The sequence below is a fragment of the Paramisgurnus dabryanus genome, chromosome 3 (assembly GCF_030506205.2).
Source record: "Paramisgurnus dabryanus chromosome 3, PD_genome_1.1, whole genome shotgun sequence".
NCBI classification, from domain to species: Eukaryota; Metazoa; Chordata; class Actinopteri; order Cypriniformes; family Cobitidae; genus Paramisgurnus; species Paramisgurnus dabryanus.
The window spans coordinates 31,978,349-31,997,546 of record NC_133339.1 but is presented as its reverse complement, the minus strand read 5'-3'; the positions used below and the strand labels follow the sequence as shown (position 1 = coordinate 31,997,546).

Below are 19,198 nucleotides of genomic sequence, written 5' to 3'. Positions count from 1 at the left end.
TAGATGGTGACTGTTAAACAGCAATATAACCTCAGATTATTAACTCTCTCTGTCCTATGTTGTGGTTGTAAGCTCTGACACCATCTGCTCCGCTGGCTCTGATGCCTCCACCTTCATCTGGGGGTTCTCAGTCCTCAACTGTCTCCAGGCTACAGATGCAGCTTCACCTACATGACCTACAACAGAACGCCACTGATCTGCGCAAACAGCTCGCACAGCTCCGTAAAATGCAGGTAATGCATTCCAACATACACGCGCTCATCTTGACTATATCTCGACATGCAGTAACGCCACATGCATGACCTGATAAAGCATCAAGCGATAAATCACTTCAGTTTTCTGTGTTAATCTGAGTTTTGTCCTCACCGTGGGCGAACGTCAATGACGTGGCAAGTCACTCGCTTGATTTCTATTTTGGTTACATCGTGTCAGGTGCATGATTTTACTTTCAGGGAGGAAAGACACTCTTGATGCTCGAAGCTTGTAGTATTGTTTATATTGAAAAATAATTGAATCACCGTGAGTCATAATTGTGAGTTTTGAAACATAATGTCAAAGCTTTGCATGTATTAACATTAATGCTGCACACGTTGTTTAATTCTTGATTCTGATTGGTTGGCATTATTGAATTGTAATTGAATTCTGGTTTATTGTTGAATTGTTGTAATCATTTTTAGTAGCACCATGAGAATAATAATAATCTCTATTCTAATAGATAAAGCATCAATTATGCATCTGCATCACATCCTTTTTTTTCATATTAGTGCTACAATGCTTCCCGTCTTAATAAAAAATGAAATATATTGTAAAACCCCAACACACATTACATTAAGATGCTACGGTATGTGCAGGGTAGTCAGTGTCTGTACATGTTGGAATACCAATGTAAGCTTGACAGATGGAGAGAAGGAGAGATCATTAAATTTTTACTTCCATGGGAATACGAAAGGCAAACATAACAATAACATTTATATACAATTTCAGCAGTATCAGCTGCATCTGTCAAAATGTCGCTTTTTGAGATATGGATCAACAGTCCCAAGACATCTCTGACAAGAAGGATAGATATAGGATCTGATTTCAGAAAAGTGCAAAATGTATAATAAATGAATACATAAGGATTGTAAACTGTTGCATGTACAGGCAGCTGTCAGATTGCCATGGTGACAGTGGGGTGACAGGTTGAATACTTTGATAGAGGAAGTGTTTGTGTTGGTGAATGTGTAATGATGCAGAAACGGCAGGAGGTGCGGAGAGAGAGGTGAGAAATATGCCAAAAGCAAAACAGAAAGAGACGGGATTATAATAACACAGAAGTTGATTTTCATAGGATTGTTTTCCTGTATGTAGGCTATAGCGCTCCCGCAGAATTTAGGAATAAAAAGGAAATTTAAATTTGGACAAATCCTAATGGAAAATGCCTAATGTAAATGATTAAAATCTTTAAAGCCATTCTTAAGTCAATCTCAACAGCAAATTGATATTTTTTGCCATGCTAGCTATAGACATAACCACTAAAGAGTTAATTACAAAAGTGTGAAATTCCCTGCCAGGAATTCTGATCCCACAAATCATTACTGTATTGTCTCAGAACGTGTGTGTGTGTGTGTGTGTGTGTGTGTGTGTGAGCATGTGTTGTAGTCATTTATTTCTGGCCTGCTCGTGAGTGTGATTTGCTCCTATTGCAGGACAGGCAATAACTCTTAATACAGTACTCAATGATAAGATGCTATGGGCCTGTGGGGACACATCACAGAGAGTGAGAGAGAGATAGAGAGCATCACAGGTCTGGTCTCAAATCAAGTCAACTTTTTCGGCCAGCAGACCCACTAAAGTGCCTTGGAAGGTGCAACATTATTTGTAAAAAAGCACCGTTCTCTGCCACCTCCGTTCTGCCAACCGAACTATAGCAACACTGTTAAAAGTTAAAGGCACAGAAAGTAAAGGACATAAAAGCATGCAGACGGATAATGTTTAGATTGGTGTCAGTTGCTTTGGTGTCGAGAGCCAAGCCTCCGGTGCCATGACAACAGCGAATTGCTGAGTTAGAAAATTACCTTCCCGAGTGCCGGAGCTGGAGACACGGCCCTTGCCCTCATCCCGTTACCTAGGAGACATGAATATGTTGAATTATGTATGCGACTCATAAATAAATCTGCTCGAAAAAGAACTGCTGCGAAACGACACTAAAACCTATTGGAATGTACATTCATACGGTGGAAAGGAGCAGCGTTTCGCACACTTTTCTCATTATGGCTACTCTGCAAGTGACAAAGTTAGCCTGGTATTTCTCTGAGGGCAAACAAACCGTGTCTGAACAATGCTTACACATCACAAAATAATGATGATGTTTTGTACTCCTACCCATATGACAAAAAATAGAAATATTTTCAAATATAATTTTAAATACAAAGTTTTACAAAGTTGTACAAAGGTTTTTTCCAATTCTTTGCTATTTATATATTAATGCTTAAAAATATTTATTTTAAAATGTATTTCAAAATATACAAAAAAATGGCTGAAAATATATGTTGAAATGTTTACAAAAATGTATTTTTTACCAATATATTTTTTGGCAATTTTGAAATAAATCATTTATTCATTTACATTTATTCATTTAGCTGACGTTTTTATCCAAAGCGACTTACAATTGCTATATATGTCAGAGGTCGCACGCCTCTGGAGCAACTAGGGGTTAAGTGTCTTGCATTTTCAAGCAAAAAAATACTTATAATTTTTTATTTGATACATACTTTTACATGCATTTTATACTTATGCTTTTTAAATTTTATACAACAATTATATTTTGGCCAGGAAAATCTACAATTTATTGTTGTATGGGATATAAAATTAGAAATTTATTTGTTACCCCTAAAATACATTTTGAAATTTATGTTAATATATATGTAGGTTAAAACTAAATATATTTTCAAATATAAAAATATATTAAATAAGGCTTAACTTTCATAAAATTCAATAAGTATTTAGCATATATTTAAAACATATTTTTGGCCAGAAAAATGTGTTTTTGCCGTATGGGTAAACAAAAACTATTTTAAAACACCTGCACTGAAAAAAAATATTCATTCCATTTACTCAATTTTTTTAAGGAAAGTGGTCACAATCAATTTATTAAAGCTACATCTAAAAAAAAATAGAAAAACTAAACAAAAATCTTTTGTTTAAATGTAGCTTAAATAAATTGATTGCAACCACTAACCTTTAAAAAATCAGTAAATTGAATGAATTGTTTTCAGCAAATAAACTCAAGGACATGGATGTGCGCTCACAAGCGATTATTGGATGTTATACGAATATACGAATAATGCTGTCAAGGGCAAGCAATGTGCATAGTTATACGATTATATACGGTGCGTAAACATGTGCCCTTAATCTCTAGCAAGGACAATTCTGCATTCAATAACAGTACACCTTCACTCGCAATGTGACACAATGTGACAGCTGCATATGGTCAGAAATGCTACATACGCATGCACATTTATGAGTGGTCCGATAGTGATGGCTTTGTTTTGATATATTGTGACAGCTGACCTTCTATAAACTATTCCCAAGCAGTAGTCACCCATAAAAGCTGCATTTTCCACACTGATATACTGTACTTAAAACACATTGTGGATATTTATACACATAAAATCTGTAATGCAACGTGATGTATACATGTGGGAAATGTTCTTTGTTTAATATACCAATCATGCTTACTAAAAATACCTCTGTTGTTCTCACCTTGATGTACATTTATATAGATGTATGAACTTGGCAGATGCTTTTATCTTAAGTGATGTACAGTGCATTCATGTGTGTTCCTGGGTATTAAACCCATGACTTTAGTACTGCTTACAAAATGCTCTATTAGTTAAGCTACAGAAACATTGATGTCTATATCCACTGTAATTGTATATAAGAATAACAGTGTGAACTTTCTGTCTGGCGCGAAACACAGCATAAGGTTTTAAAAAACATAAGGGGGACTAAAATAATAATAAGAAGAAAAATAAGTTTTATTTATGTAGCTCCTTTCCTTTGCACAAGGTCACTTTACATGGCAACTCACAACATTCACACCTCCAGACAGGGAATGCATCACAGTAAATTAAATACAAAGTTTATCCAAAGTACAAATTAAAGAGATATGTTTTAGCTGAGTCTTGAAGGGAGACAAAGATGAATGTTTACTGGGGCATTAGCACTAAATAACCTATACCAAAAGTGAGAAATGGACAAAAGACCATGTTCAACCAATCTGTGGGACCGGGCAGAAGAGTATATGTGAAGTAGGTCAGAATGAAAAGGAGGTCCAAGAACATTTAATGCCTTTAATGTAAGCAATACGATCTTATAATGAATATGTAAAGCCACCGGCAACCAGTAAAGATCATGCTGTACAGGAGTTACTGTGCAGTATGTGAGCCGTGACAGCACTAGCTGCTGAGTTTTGCACATACTGTATCCTTGCAATTAGTTTTTTTGGGGCACTGTAGTAATCCAGACGTGATGTGACCATTTGAACTAATTATTCTACCCCAAACTAAGAACAAGAAAGGATGTTTATCCAGGAAAAGTGTCCCACATAAAGCAGACTCCAATAATGGGTGTGTATGTGTGTAGTTGCAGAACCAGGACTCCGTACGCAGTCTTTTGAAGAGGACCGAGACGGAGCTGAGTCTGCGCCTCTCTGATGCTCTGAGGAAACAGGAAGACCCTCTCCAGAGACAGCGCCTCCTGGTGGAAGAGGAGAGACTTAAATACCTCAACGAGGAGGAACTTATAATACAGCAACTACAGTGCGCCTTATACACACACTCACACACAACTTGTGTATTTGATGTGATAATGGGCTTATTTACAATTTTTTTATGAAACTCATTTTTTGCGAAGCTCGATCCCGAAACCTCATTTCTCTCAAAGCACCTGACCTACCTGACCTTACCAATCGCTTGTACAAAGAAAGACGGCATCTCATTGATTTATTTTGTTGCAATTAAAAGCAGCGGGGGTGAATAAATCCGCCTCTTCAACTCCCCGCCAGACCGATCGTGTTGCTTTTAATTGATAGTGGTTATTAAGTATAGCTAACAGGCAGCTGATGTGATTCAATTATTAACCGTGCTGTTGTAACAAACCATTTGGCGGGGGTTGGATTTATTTGACGTGGTTAAATTGGATTTTTAGTGTAAACACTCCGACTGTGTCTCAGTCATTTAGCTTTAACACACCCCGTTGTACAGACACTTATTCAAATACAGGCAGACGCTGTGGCACGGCTTTGGATTTTTTACACTGACATTTCTGAACCTTTTAAATGTCTAAACGTCAAAAGTGTTTATAAAATGTATTTAACAAAGAAGAGGGGTAATACTAACCTTTCATGCAATATGTAATACTGATTATGTTTATGTTGACAGTGATCTAGAAAAGTCAGTGGAGGAAATCCAGAAGGAGATGTCTGTCAATCATCGGCATGTGAGTGTGCAGGAGCTGGAGGAGAAAACGTCCCTGCTAAGGAGACTGGGAGAGACTCTTACAGAGCTCAAGAGTGAGACAGACTGCATCACGTTCACATCTACCATCCTTTACAAATATACACTTAAATATCAGCTCCACCTACTTAAAGATGACATTCATTGACATCTCTATCTGTGTATGTCTTATACAGATCAATTCCCTGGACTTCAGAGTAAAATGCGGGTGGTTTTGAGGGTTGAAGTGGAAGCCGTGAAGTTCTTGAAAGAGGAACCACACAGACTGGACGCCCTTCTGAAACGCTGCAAATCCATCACAGACACACTTACAACGCTGAGGAGGTATTTTATCACAGTACTTTTAGCAGACTCACACAACGCTTTCTTACCGTTTCTGCATTGCAAATCATGGCTGCTTATTGATTTATGCAGGCAGGTGAATGAGGGAGTGTGGAAAAAACAGGATGAGTATTCTAGACCCTCCCCTAAACTCGGAGGAGGGGAGGAGTACAGGAAGAGTACAGATTTTGACATTCCCACCAGCCCACCTTTGAGCCTCAATGAGACCACTCTGGCTAATTGGAGCCCTCACTCTGGTCAGAGCCACGCCCATAACCACACCCACTCCAACCCTTCTCCTGCACAGCGTGAGAAAGATTCTCATGGGATGGGGTCATTAAAGGGGCGGGGCCTGGAGGAGATCGGAGGTCGGGGCGGGACAGACAAAGCTTCATCAGTGGAAGTGAGACTGGTGAGAAATGAGAGTGTAAATAACAGTGAAATACCCTTATATTCACAATATAAAGGCCATTTCACATCCTGAATTGCATGCATTATTAATCAGTGTTGGGGGTAACGCATTACAAGTAACGTGCATTAAGTTATAATATTACTTTTCTGAAGTAACGAGTGAAGTAACGCATTAGTTTATAAATGTACACATTAATATTTTAGTTACTTTTAAAAAATGTAATGTAAGTTACTTTTCAGTTTAATTAATTTAAAGGTGTAGCGGAGGATTTTCTCGAATTTTAGAAAGGAACCGCCTTTTAAAAAAATGCAATTGCGCAACACTCCTGATTGACAACTAGGAGGACCAATAGTCTTGATGATCCACCCGGAAAAAGAAAATCCTCTGCAATACCTTTAATTTAAATTTAACCGAACATTTTAATGTAGAATTATGCACTATGTGCGCCTGAGCAGGAACAGTTTGAGTCAGAAACGGAGATGGCAGGCCAGAGCTTAACATTTTTTTGCGATCATAAAAAACACCTGCAAGGCCTGAAAGAGATCAAGTCTCAGCCAAGAAAGAAAAAAAAACAAAAAAGTACAATTTAAAAGTAACTTAAAAGTAAAGTAAGCATTACTTTCCATGAAAAGTAACTAAGTAACGCAATTTGTTACTTTTTGGGGAGTAACTTAATATTGTAATGCATTACTTTTAAAAGTAACTTTCCTCAACACTAATCATATTTTATAATAATGTCATGTGTGTGTCTTCAGGCAGCAGAGAGGGACTGGGAAGAGAAGAGGGCCAGTTTAACCCAGTACAGTGCTCAGGACATTAATCGACTGCTGGAGGAAACTCAAGCGGAGCTCATGAAGGCCATTCCGGACTTGGACTTTGCCGCCAAGCAAATCAAACCTGCTCAGAACCAAAACCAGAACCAAAATCAAAACCAGATCCCATCTTGCGCCAATGCCACACCTGAGCACAAGCCTAATAAACCTCAACATAAACTCTCTAGTAAAGAGGGCGGGTCCAGGCGGGGCTCGGACGAGCTGACGGTCGCGAGGTATCGAACCGAGAAACCCTCAAAGTCTCCTCCTCCCCCACCTCCCCGCCGGAGTTTCCCATCTTCCCCTGGACTTATTACACGCAGCGGAGAGACCATCATTCCCGGGAAGAGCATAAAGGTGATTTATACTGTACACACAAATGATTGTACTTGTGCGTATGTGTGCGCTGTGTTTTTACGTTTGTGCATGCAAATAATTTGTTTTAAGAGATGCACACAGCACCCTACATCACTTTTATATGAGTGTAGGGTTTCAGAAATGTCGTCCATCTCGTAAAAGTGGCCTGTGTTTGTGCGAATATTAGTCATGGTTGACATTTCCTTTATCGCCTTGCTGTTGCCATGGTGATAAATCACCTATGGGTCAGACCTGAGGGAAATTATGTTGGTTTCAAGAGATTTTCTTGTGATGACTTTAAATTAACATTCAATTACAGTCACACCTCTGTAGCATTTTTTTTCCCTGGAACCCACTTGTAATTTTAGCTAAAAGTAAGTTACGACTAGTTTTGGAGCAGTACGGCTTAAGTTAATTATTGCATTCTTAGTAACTCTTACCTTTGTTTAATTGTGGTCAGTTGTGTAATTGGTTTTTATATTTTTGCTCTGAACATTAAATTATGTCTACAGTACAGTCTAAAATACAATTTTCATCTCTCCCTTACTAACATCCATAACACATAACCCAGAAATCCGAATCAGAAGAGACAGAGTCTCAGAAGCCGCACGTGAAGCTAAGGAGAAGTGTATCTGAAGCTCCCCGGCCGGCCTCCACTCCTCCGACCGTCGCCGGAGGAGAGAAGGAAGAGGGCGACGAGGACAAGTTAACAGCTGAGCTGGAGGTGAGCACATGTCTTATTTTTGTTAATGTCTGTGATTAATGTCAAGAGGTCCAGATGTGCCTGTTGTACACCCACTGAGCATTACAATTACCTTTACACATACAGTACACACACACTGGTGGGTGCTACCAGTTGGCCAGTTTGGGCATTCATTAAGTACACATTAACAGGTTGGAGATCTACATTTCTTTCTGTGCTCTTTGGCTTATGACCAATTAAGCTGAAATGAGGGGTTTGAGATGTCTTGTGCAGCGCTGATGTAAAGTGATGTCTTGCTGTTAGGTAGGCGCTGGCGAGTGCATTGTGGGATACCGATTGTAACTAATATAACCATACATAAAACCAATAACTTTATTATACGGCCCCGTGGAATACTCATTTCTGATTGGTCAATCACATCATTATGCGGTCAGATACTTTTGTACCATTAAGCTGCACGTCCTTGACAACCAATTCCTCTCATATGGCCACAGTCTCTCGACCATCATAAAATCATTTCAAATGACTTTAAATCAATATTTAATATCCATTTATTTATTTATTTATTTGGTTGGCAGCCATGTAATAAGATGGTTAATTTACAGTCTGCCTGTTGCTGCCGCATATTAAACTCTGCTTGTGCTTTGTCTTACGTAACACCAACACATTGCATTATTTGTAGTTTATATTAAAGTCTCTTCTAATCTAAAGAAAGTTATACTAAGACCTTCTGTCTTGCTATTCAAGTTTACATTAAAAGCTCCATTGGGTTAGTAGAGGACAGTGCTGCTGACAATCAGCACTTGATCTGTGCTTGTGTTCATTGTAAGGCTTCTTGAGCCGCTTCAGGGGAGCATCGCACCCTCACATAGACCGCAAGGCTCATTAACACCAACAAGCAGACAGATTTTGTTCTCTTGGTTGAGTGAATGAGAGAGTAAGAAAGCAGATGTCCCCTGTCCATCTGCATGCCTGTGCTAATGAATCTTAAAACAAACCCATAAAGCCGACATTGCTGACCCTTCACTTTACATACCCATTTATGAGCACAAATAAAGCAAAAATTCAGCGGGGAAAATAAGTATTTGACACATCAGCATTTTTATCAGTAAGGGGATTTCTAAGTGGGCTTTTGACACAAAATTACCACAAGATGTAGCCATCAAGTCAAATATTGAATTCATACAAAGAAATCAGAACATTTAAGTATACAAGTTGAGTCATAATAAATAAAGTGAAATGACACAGGGAATAAGTATTAAACACACTTTATTTGAGCGTTTGTTGGTGATTACAGCTTCTTGATGCCTCTTGTGTGGAGAGAGTAATTCTGCTCAGGGGTAATTCTGGCCCATTCTTCCACACAAATGGTCTTTAAATCTTGAAGGTTCCTTGGGCCTCTTTATGAACTTTGATCTTCAGTTCTCTCCATAGATTTTCTTTGGGTTTTAGTTCAGGTGATTGACTGGGCCATTATATATTATGACTCAACTTGTATACTTAAATGTTCTGATTTCTTTGTATGAATTCAATATTTGGCTTGATGGCTACATCTGGTGGAAATTTTGCGTCAATAGCCCACTTAAAAAATCCCCTTACTGACAAAAATGCTGATGTGTCAAATACTTATTTTTCCCGCTGTAAATTATGTTGGGTCATACACCTATATATACACTAAATGCCGTAAAAAGACTACATGCTTAATCTCTACTCAAGCAGCAGATGACTCCGGGCTGGAGTGATCTGCTGTGTGGGAAGTGTTTCATGAAAAGTCCAAAAATGTTACTAAAATTGTTTATCCTATTTTTCCATTCATGTCCCTCAATCTTCCTGAGCGCTCAGCTCTTTGAGCGATATCTGACTCCCCCCCTCCCCTCTCCCAGGAAATACCCTCCACCCTCTAGTTTACAGCTATTGCCCTATGTGCCCTCAGCTGGACAGGTAACAGCTCTTCTGCAAGCTAGTGTGGACTGTTAGTGTACACCCATGCACACACATACACGCATGAATCTGTTGATTGCCTCAAATGAAGAAACTTTATGCACAGTAGACAAAAACCTTTACCGCACTCAACCTGAAGATGCTATTGGGTACAAAGAAACAAAATGAAGCACAATCACAGCTTCACAATCACTTATCACCACACAAAGTGTGTGAGCGTGCAGCTGCCAGTGCATGTCGGTTTTTGTGGGAGTGTGTGTGTTCAATGCTAAATGATACACTGTAGTTCACACCCAGATTTGATCTAAAGCATGACTGTTTGGTTTGTATATGAGTACAGGGGCAAATCTCTGGTATGAACGTGTGCATTTTTCTGTATAATTTTGTGTCTGTATGTGTCACTACACATGTTTCGCACCAGCAGCTGACTGCATCTCAGTCTGGTTTACATGAACAGTCCAGTGATATCACAGACGAGGCTCAGGTGAGTTTATTTCGCACATTTCAGTCTTGCTTTATTTAAGATGTACAAAATCTATAATAAATGCAATACAGTAATATTTTCACACTTGTTGCATTAGAAAATACACACAATGAAAGTAAAAGTTTCCATGATTTAATATGAACTTCATGTAAGATAATCTATAAAAGTTACTTTTTAATAAATCAACCCCAGGGACATAAACGTGCTGAGGTTGAAGCAACACCCATGAGTCACACCGAATAATTAATTATGCGTATTAATCCTGCTTCTATTTTGCAGATGCAGAATGAAACCTCTTCTGCTCCGGTCCCCCAGATAGTCTTGACTGAATGTAACTCACTTCCCACGTCCCCTTCCGGGGACTCGACTGAAGCTCGGTCGTCTGCAGAACAGCAGGAACCCGACGGTGTGCAGGTGGTGAAAGACAATAACTCTGAAAGTGATATCAGAGTGAGTTACTTTAGCCACATTGTGAGGACCCCCAGTCTGTCGCTATGGAAACCAGCCTCAAGGATACGAGACTTGGACCTCTCCCAGGGGGAATCCCGGACAAAGCAAGCTCCTGTTCGAGATCTGACCCAATCTTGGTCCTCCTTAACAAGGGAGAAAGCAATTAAGCAGTCCTTGAAGAGGGCACCAAGGGTCCAGGAGTCTCTTGAGGCAGAGAGAGAGCCGAAAGACGAGCAAATGAGGGATCAGAGGCCGACTACACCAGAATCTACAATGTCAGTCATGCAGGAAAATGGCCCCTCGGAGACGTCTCAGGTCGGTTTGATCCGCATCCCAGGCGTTGGAGGGGAGAAAGAAGACATCTGCCACAGCACCTACCGTCGCCTGGACAGTCTGGAGGAAACCATCCGTGAGCTGGAGCTCAGCCTGATGGAGTTCAGCGCTGACCCTCAAACAGGGAACATCATCCACACAGCTTCCCGAACACAAGGGTCCATCGAGAGATCCAGCAGCACTCTCAGCTCCAATACTCAGAGCTCCGGAGAGGGAGGAGAAATAAACAGACCCCCTGTGCCACCCAAACCTTCCTACATCAGTACATCAACAACCAAGGTTCAACTTCGCCTTCAGTCTCTGCTTCAGCGTTAGCTCTGTCGTTTCCATCTTCTCAGCTATATTTCTATATTCTTTCTCTTCTTCTGGCTCTTCCCTTGGGTTTCTCGGCTAGCTAATGAGTTTATGCTGTTTTTGCAGATGCTTTGATAAATTGTTTGCCCTCCGGTAGCTAATGTTCGTACTTTGTAGAAAAAACCTGTTATTGTATCTTTCGCACACAATAAATTCTTTCATTTCCGCTGCTTCCTTTCTAGACTGCTGTTTTTCTCTTAAAATGACTATGCAATTTGATAACTTTTCCCTGTCTTCTTATCTCAAGTACAGTATATGGACATTAAAACAGTTTTTTATGTGGTGTAATAAAATGTACAGGAAAATGTTTTGCTTCAAGCACTTTTAAGGTAGCTAAAACAGGGCACCACATATTCTACTCCCACCTTCACCTCAGTATACAAGTATTGCAGTATACTAATGCGGTCCAACGCAAAGAGCTATTCTTTTATAATAAATGCTTATTGCATATTTATACGGCATTGGCCAAATTCAAGAATTATTCAAGAAGATATTTAAAGTACATTTGCATTTATGCATTTGGCAGATGCTTTTATCTAAAGCAACTTACAGTGCATTTAACCTAGACGCATTATCAATATGTGTTATCCCTGAGGATCAAACCCACAACCTTTGCATTTTCTCTTATCAGAGTTTGTAGTGGAGTATTACTTGACTGTTATGGTGTGTGCACACCAAAAGCTAATCTAGGGTGTGTCTTAATCAGCTCCTTTGTTTATTAGTCAGGGCACTGATCAGGGAGTCGGCCATCTCATTCGCAAAATCCTTTCAGTGCACTGGAACGTTTGTTCCCTTAAAAATTCCCACAATGCAACGCAAAAACCAATGAGCATCAACGGTCCCTATGTTCCCTTACCGGAAATCACGTGACCTTTTCTGAAGCTCACCAACCGAAAATCATTGTCAGCCAATTCAATTAACTTTATGAAGTGTGACAGAACTTTTATAAAGACAAACGTTTGTTTTAGTTTTAAATATAAACACACATCGCTAGACAGTAAGGAACCACAATCGACTCAATATTTAAAATAATATTTATTTAAAAATTTTAAATATATTTTATATTTAAGGCAACACCAAAGAGTTTTTTTTACCTTAAAATAACGTTTCCAAAAAAGTTTCAGTCATTCATCCACCCGAAACAGGGTGAACGGCACTTTTACACATTCGCTTTGCAGCCCTCTATCGGCCAAAACCGCACTAAAGAAGTTTCCAACCGTCGGGTAGCGGTCCTGTAGTTCGAGTGAAAACTACAAAAACTTGCTTTACAGCAGACCTACAATCCAATCAGAGCCAGCTATTCTGCAGTATTTACGACAGTGGTAATGGACAATTACGCTTCTAACCTGTAGGGGGAGCAAAGAGCAAAAACTCTTTGGTGTTGCTTTAAAATGTAATTATATTTCTTACATTTTATGCACGGATATGTAAGAGAATAATGACAGTGTTTTTCACAATGTATTGTTTAAAATTAAGTCAGAGAGATGTTGGTTTTGCCGGTTGTTGATGAGTAACAGCTGTAAATAAACACAACCGTGCTTAAGCAGCCACGTGACAGAAAAATAATTGAACAGTGTCCCAATGTCAAGTGAGCTAGGGTCCTTACCAGTGCCCGAACCTGTGTACACGATATACTGATTCACTACCTTGGGAGCTAGGGAACGAATTGAGACACAGGGCTAATTATATGCGTGAGAATATATAATACAAAAACAATGCAATGTGATTGCTACGAACACGCAATATATAAAAATTTCAACTTGAGTGGCAAATTGTCCTAAAACGCATGAAACGTTGTCATACAAGCCAATCAGCTAAGAGCTTATTGACACATCTGGTTTGACACCTGTTTGGTCCTGTTGAATCATAAAATGGAGGAGAGCATTATTGTAGCTGTCAGTGGGCACCCTGAAATTGATGACAAGACTTCTAACACAATGTTTCATTCCTGCAAGTGATGTAAAAACAAGTAATTATGCAGGTCATCTAGAATGAGTAACGCAATACTAATATTTGCTTCACTTTTAGTTTGCACACACCATTAGGGTAAGGGTAAGTAGAATAAGTTGATGTGTACTTGCTTAAGTTAATTACAGTATAGTCAGTATAAAATGTCTGTTGAATGATCATCACAGTCTTCTAATACTCTAATGAGAGTTTGTTGATATGTAGATGTAATAATCCTTATAGTCAACAGAATGTCAATCAAACTTTTTATTAACTCTACAACTCTGTAGGATCATGTTTTACAAGTGTAGCATCAATTATGCATCTTTTTATGCGGTGAATATACTTGCGTTTGTCTCTAGTGGTCACGCTCGTCTTTAGAGAGTAGATTTCAAGGTAAAAGCAGCTTTGAATGAATGTGCTGTGAAGCATTAACCCAACAGACTTCATGTGTGTTACTCAGATCCATTTAAAACAGAGCTGATCTCTGTGAGTGACAGCAGAGAGATTTGGACGATGTCACTTGGGTTTTCCACTACATTGAGCTCCTGTCAGCCCACACAGTTGTACGCAAGCCAGCACTGCGTCATCATTCCTAACTAACACCTTGTTTGTTCATTCTCAGACCCTTGCTGTCTTTTGCTGTCGCTTTATGCTTTGTCTAACAGATTTAGCCTGCATCCGCAGGTCCACATGATTTAGATACTGTTACGCAGAACCCATATCCCTTAAACACACAGCTCAAACCTTAAATCAACAAAAAAAAAATGCTGGGTTGTTTTCAACTCATGAGTTGGGTCAAAAAGGGACAAACTCAACCTGTTAGGTTGTTTCAACCCATTTTTGGGTCAAAATAGATTCTTTGTTAATTTAACCCAACGACTGGGTTTGTCCTTTTTGACTCAGCGCTGGATTAAAATTAACCCAGCAATTTTTCAGAGTGAACTGTTGACTGAAGACTTTGGATTAGTGCCTTGTGTAATGTTAGGTAATGTTCTTGTGAAGGAATAGAGAAAGAGTTTATCCACACGTTACAGGTTTAGTAATACTGTATGTGTCAGAATGTACAAGAAAGACAGAGAAAGATGCCGCATCTCAGTCTCATGGCAATTTGTAACTACATGAGGTGGCTTACGTGTATATATTCATATAAGCTCATTTGTGACCCCGAACCACAAAACCAGTTACAAGTCGCACGGGTATATTTAGCAAAAGCCAACAATACATGATGGCCTGGTTTCACAGACAAGGCTTGGCTAAAACCAGCACTAGGCTTTAGTTAAATTAAGATCGTTATAAAGACATTACTGGTGTGTATCGTGAGACAAATAAATGGCACTAATATATTTTAAGATCGATCAGTGGAAGTTTCTTTTAGCTCAAACATGTATTTTAGTCTAGGACTAAGCCTTGTCTGTGAAACCGGAGGTATATTTGTCAAAATATTAGATTTTTTTTATAACAAAAATCATTAGGATATTATGTAAAGATAATATTCCATGAAGATATTTTGTATATTTTCCACCATAAATATATAAAAAATAATCATTTGTCATTACTAATATGTGTTGCTTAGGACTTCAATTAGCAATTTTCTCAATATTTTGATTGCGACCTCAGATTTCAGATTTTTAAATAGTTGTATCTTGGCCAAATATTGTCCTATCCTAACCAACCATACACAAATGCACAAAAGACTTCTTTGCACATCATCAGCTTTCAGATGATGTGCAAATTAAATTTCAATAATTGACCCTAGGGATGCACCGATACCACTTTTTTGGAATACGAGTACGAGTACTTGCATTTCAGTACTTACCGATACCGAGTACTTAATAAAAAAACATGATTCAAATTTACAGGTAACAGCTAGTTTTCCAGTTTGTAGTAAACTCTGCCTCTTTGGACAACACAAGAGACATTAACCCCTTACACGCCGCTCAAACATAGACATTTCTCAGACTGTGGTATCGATCCCTGGTATCGGGGGACTTTTAACGAGTACTTTAGAAAATGTGGTATCGAGGCAGATACCCGATACAAGTATCGGTGCATCCCTAATTGACCCTTATGATTATTTTTGTGGTCCAGGGTCACATTTGTACATTTTAGTTTACAGTACAGGCATAAATTTAACAGAAAGTGTAGAGGTGGGGTAAGGGTTGAGCCTTCACCAGTGCTTTTTTAATAAACTTTATCTTTTTACTATTTACCTTGTACGAATTCATACAAATTAACCCCTTCACAAATAATTACAAACTCCTGTGACATAAGACTGGTGGATCTGAGATACTTGCATGCTTTCTACTGAATCCCCCACTACCTAAACTGTACCTAGTTTTTTTTCTGCACTTCCTCTGACTGCGAGTGCTAGCAAACACACGGCTGGAAATGAGTGGGAGTTTGGAAATATGACAAAACACACAACATCTTTCTCTTCTCTCTCTCCCCCGTCTCAGACTGCTGGTGGTAAGGCGTTGTCTCGTCTGAAGCATCTGCAGCAAAGTGGCTCAGATAAAAGCAAAACAAGCAAACAGAGAGATGACTTCCTTAAAAGTCAGGGTCAACAGCAGGTACGAGTGTCTGTGTCTGTCTGTCAGTCTATGTGAGTCTTCATGTAGTCTTCGTCCGTCTATTGTCTACTCTTTCAACACGTTTCAGAAAGTTTAGTCCCCGATGAAGTGAGGTAGGGAGAGAACTTTCTGATGGGAGCGGCACTTAAAAAACTGAATCGTTGTGTAAATCGCAGAACATTTGGGACTATAACGTGCTCTTTAAACTCCCTAACAGAACAAAGACACTAGGAAAAGCATCGAGGGAAGGAATCATGAAAACAGTGATGGGAAAAAGATTAGAGGAGAAAGACACACATGTGCAGACAGCCGAGCGCCTCTGCGCTGTAAGTTAGATATGCTGATGTTCTGTAAATCTCTTCACTTTGTGTTTAATAAATCTGGCCCCTGTTCAACAGGCCATGAATATTAGAAAAGAAAATCTGCTTCCGTATTAACAGAGAGGCAGATATTGGCACTATAGAGGGAGAGAGATCAGAGAGTTCACAATTACACAAGAGCATATCTGCTGTTATAGGCACTTCTGTTAATCCAGATATGATCATAGCTTCATCTTTTTTTGGTATAACCGATAATTATTTTCTTTTTAAAGTGGACAGTATACGCCTCATTTCTCTTAACCCCAGGAGCATGTGAATTCAAGCAACATAAACATGCACATTTCAGCAAGTCCTTCAGTTTGCTTGTTTACCTCTGTCCTTGTTGGTCTGCATTTGATTCAGTTGTCTGATTCGGTCTGTTTATGATTGTACTTGCTGGCTGCCCACATCGATGAAACTTAAATCAACACATCTTTGTTCAACAAAGACGCAGTCTCAATTGTTCACCCTGTCTTCGTCTAAATGTGAATTGAATCTAAATGCTTGACAATCTTGATTAGTTTCACAGAAGCGCGAGCTTAAATTTGTGCTGTATTGATTTAAAATTTATTGCGCTCTCTGAAAAGTGCAAATTAATCGAGAATTGTTGTCTCTTCATATAAATGTTGAGCTTTGTTGTTTGGAAACAACATTCCCCAGATACAATACAGTTTGGATTGCTTTTATTAACTTTTCACTGATGCTCTTCATAACGTGCTAGGTCTTTTAATAGCACAGAGACTAAAGGGTCTCTATGAGGTTTTATGGGGTATATCATTGACCCTGGGGCTGTCACAATATCAGATTTTTCACTACATGATTACTGTAGCCAAAATATTTTACAATATTTGCTATATTAACATAACATGGTGAAATCTTTGATGAAATAATGAGAAACAATACTAGAATCAAATTAGTCTTTTATTTACCACTACCTACTACGTTCAAGTCTCAACTAGATACTGGCATGGGATTATTCATGATATCATAAGACGTGTAGTATTAACAAGATATCACTATTTGTGTATATACGGTTTCAGCAGTAACAAGCGGTTTTCGTGGAACAAACGTAAATTCCGGTAAACTCTGCTAAGAATCAATAACAACAAAGTCCTTTTAGAGTAGTTTATTTATATAACAAGCAAAACAAACAATAAGTAGATTATCTTATTTTAAATCATAGCTAAAGTGTATCAAAACCTACACTGAGCTAACGTTACTGTGTAAAATGTGTACTTTATACAAGATGGGAGCAGTTTCCTGGTCAGGGTTTAGATTAATCCAGGACTAGGCATTTGATATATTAGGACATTTAAGTCATTTTTACAAACAAACCTTAAAAAAAACTATACTGATCTGCATCTTAAAGGTGACATAGAATTATTGAACGGGGTATTTATCCTTGTTCTGTGATGTGACATGTAGACAAAAATTTTTTGTTTGGGTCTGTAATGCCTTAGAAGCTTTCTAAAAACCTCTCTCAGATAGCTCTATTGGGGTTGGGGATTTTAAACAAGTGGTTTTGCACCTATTTGGCTCCCCCTACTGGCATAACTTGCAATCTCATTACTGATTGGCTGACTTTGCTGCCACTCAAAAAATGTAGCCAATTATAAGGTGGAGGGGCAGTGAGATGCCTGTGATGTCATAAGCATCAGTTTTTCAGATTGGGCCGTTTTCTGGCTGACATTTCTAAAAGAGGAATTTCAATGAGACTGAGATGTTTAGCATGTCTAGCACTTTTTGTATGTTTGTAAATCCGGGTAGACTACCATTATTCAACAAAGACAAGGTAAAAATGTTTTTACATTCTCTGTCCCCTTTAAGACACAACAATGGCACTGATATATGTTAAGGCAGCTTAAACATGTATTTTAGTCTGGGACTAGCTTAAGCCATGTCTGGGAAATCACCCCATAGTGTACTAAATGTGTACTAAATACAACAATATATGTTTACAATCCTAACTATCGGCTGCTCGCGTCTTCCCTCGTCTTTAGGGAACCAAAACATTTGTTATTTTCGACGAGGTATTTCATCCAAAGTTAGAGGGACACTCCACTTTTTTTTTAAATATGCTCATTTTCCAGCTCCCCTAGAGTTAAACATTTGATTTTTACCATTTTGGAATACATTTAGCCGATCTCTGGGTCTGGCTGTACCACTTTTAGCATAGCTTAGCATTATGCATTGAATCTAATTAGACCATTAGCATCGCGCTCAAAAATAACCAAAGAGTTTCGATATTTTTCCTATTTAAAACTTTACTCTTCTGTAGTTACATTGTGTACTGATACAATCGGGGCAATGATATAGACCCTTTTACTGTTTGTACACTATGATGACGTGGCAACTATATGCGTGCGCATTTTGGCAACGGAAGTATGGCAAGAATCAGCAATGAAGCAACACAGAGAGAGAAAGTTCTTTTAAAAAGTTGACTTTATCAACTTTTTAACGCAGCTAACAGATCCGTGTACTATAGTGGAGTGGATAGAAGACGTTAGCAGATAGCCAAATGTAAAGTGGCCAGATACATATATACGTATATTAGTATATTATATTAGCACAACCAAACGCAACAACAACCAGACATTTTGATGCTGGGAAACCGTTTTGATAAACTTTCTGAGTTGCTAACACGTTAGAACCAC

General features: G+C 38.7%; 1 protein-coding gene across 3 annotated transcripts in view; it reads left to right on the top strand.

Annotated features, from left to right (window-relative positions):
• Positions 1 to 19,198, top strand: part of srcin1a (SRC kinase signaling inhibitor 1a) — an 81,913-nt gene that overhangs the window by 60,323 nt on the left and 2,392 nt on the right. For 2 of the 3 annotated variants that reach the window (XM_073814007.1, XM_073814008.1), the window contains 10 exons: positions 73 to 233; positions 4,627 to 4,802; positions 5,424 to 5,554; positions 5,675 to 5,822; positions 5,913 to 6,231; positions 6,987 to 7,400; positions 7,972 to 8,124; positions 10,466 to 10,528; positions 10,808 to 11,590; positions 16,072 to 16,185. In XM_073814007.1, coding sequence (XP_073670108.1) covers positions 73 to 233; positions 4,627 to 4,802; positions 5,424 to 5,554; positions 5,675 to 5,822; positions 5,913 to 6,231; positions 6,987 to 7,400; positions 7,972 to 8,124; positions 10,466 to 10,528; positions 10,808 to 11,590; positions 16,072 to 16,185 — 2,462 coding nt within the window. The remainder of the gene's footprint in view (positions 1 to 72; positions 234 to 4,626; positions 4,803 to 5,423; positions 5,555 to 5,674; positions 5,823 to 5,912; positions 6,232 to 6,986; positions 7,401 to 7,971; positions 8,125 to 10,465; positions 10,529 to 10,807; positions 11,591 to 16,071; positions 16,186 to 19,198) is intronic. The other variant, XM_073814009.1, reaches the window with a different exon arrangement.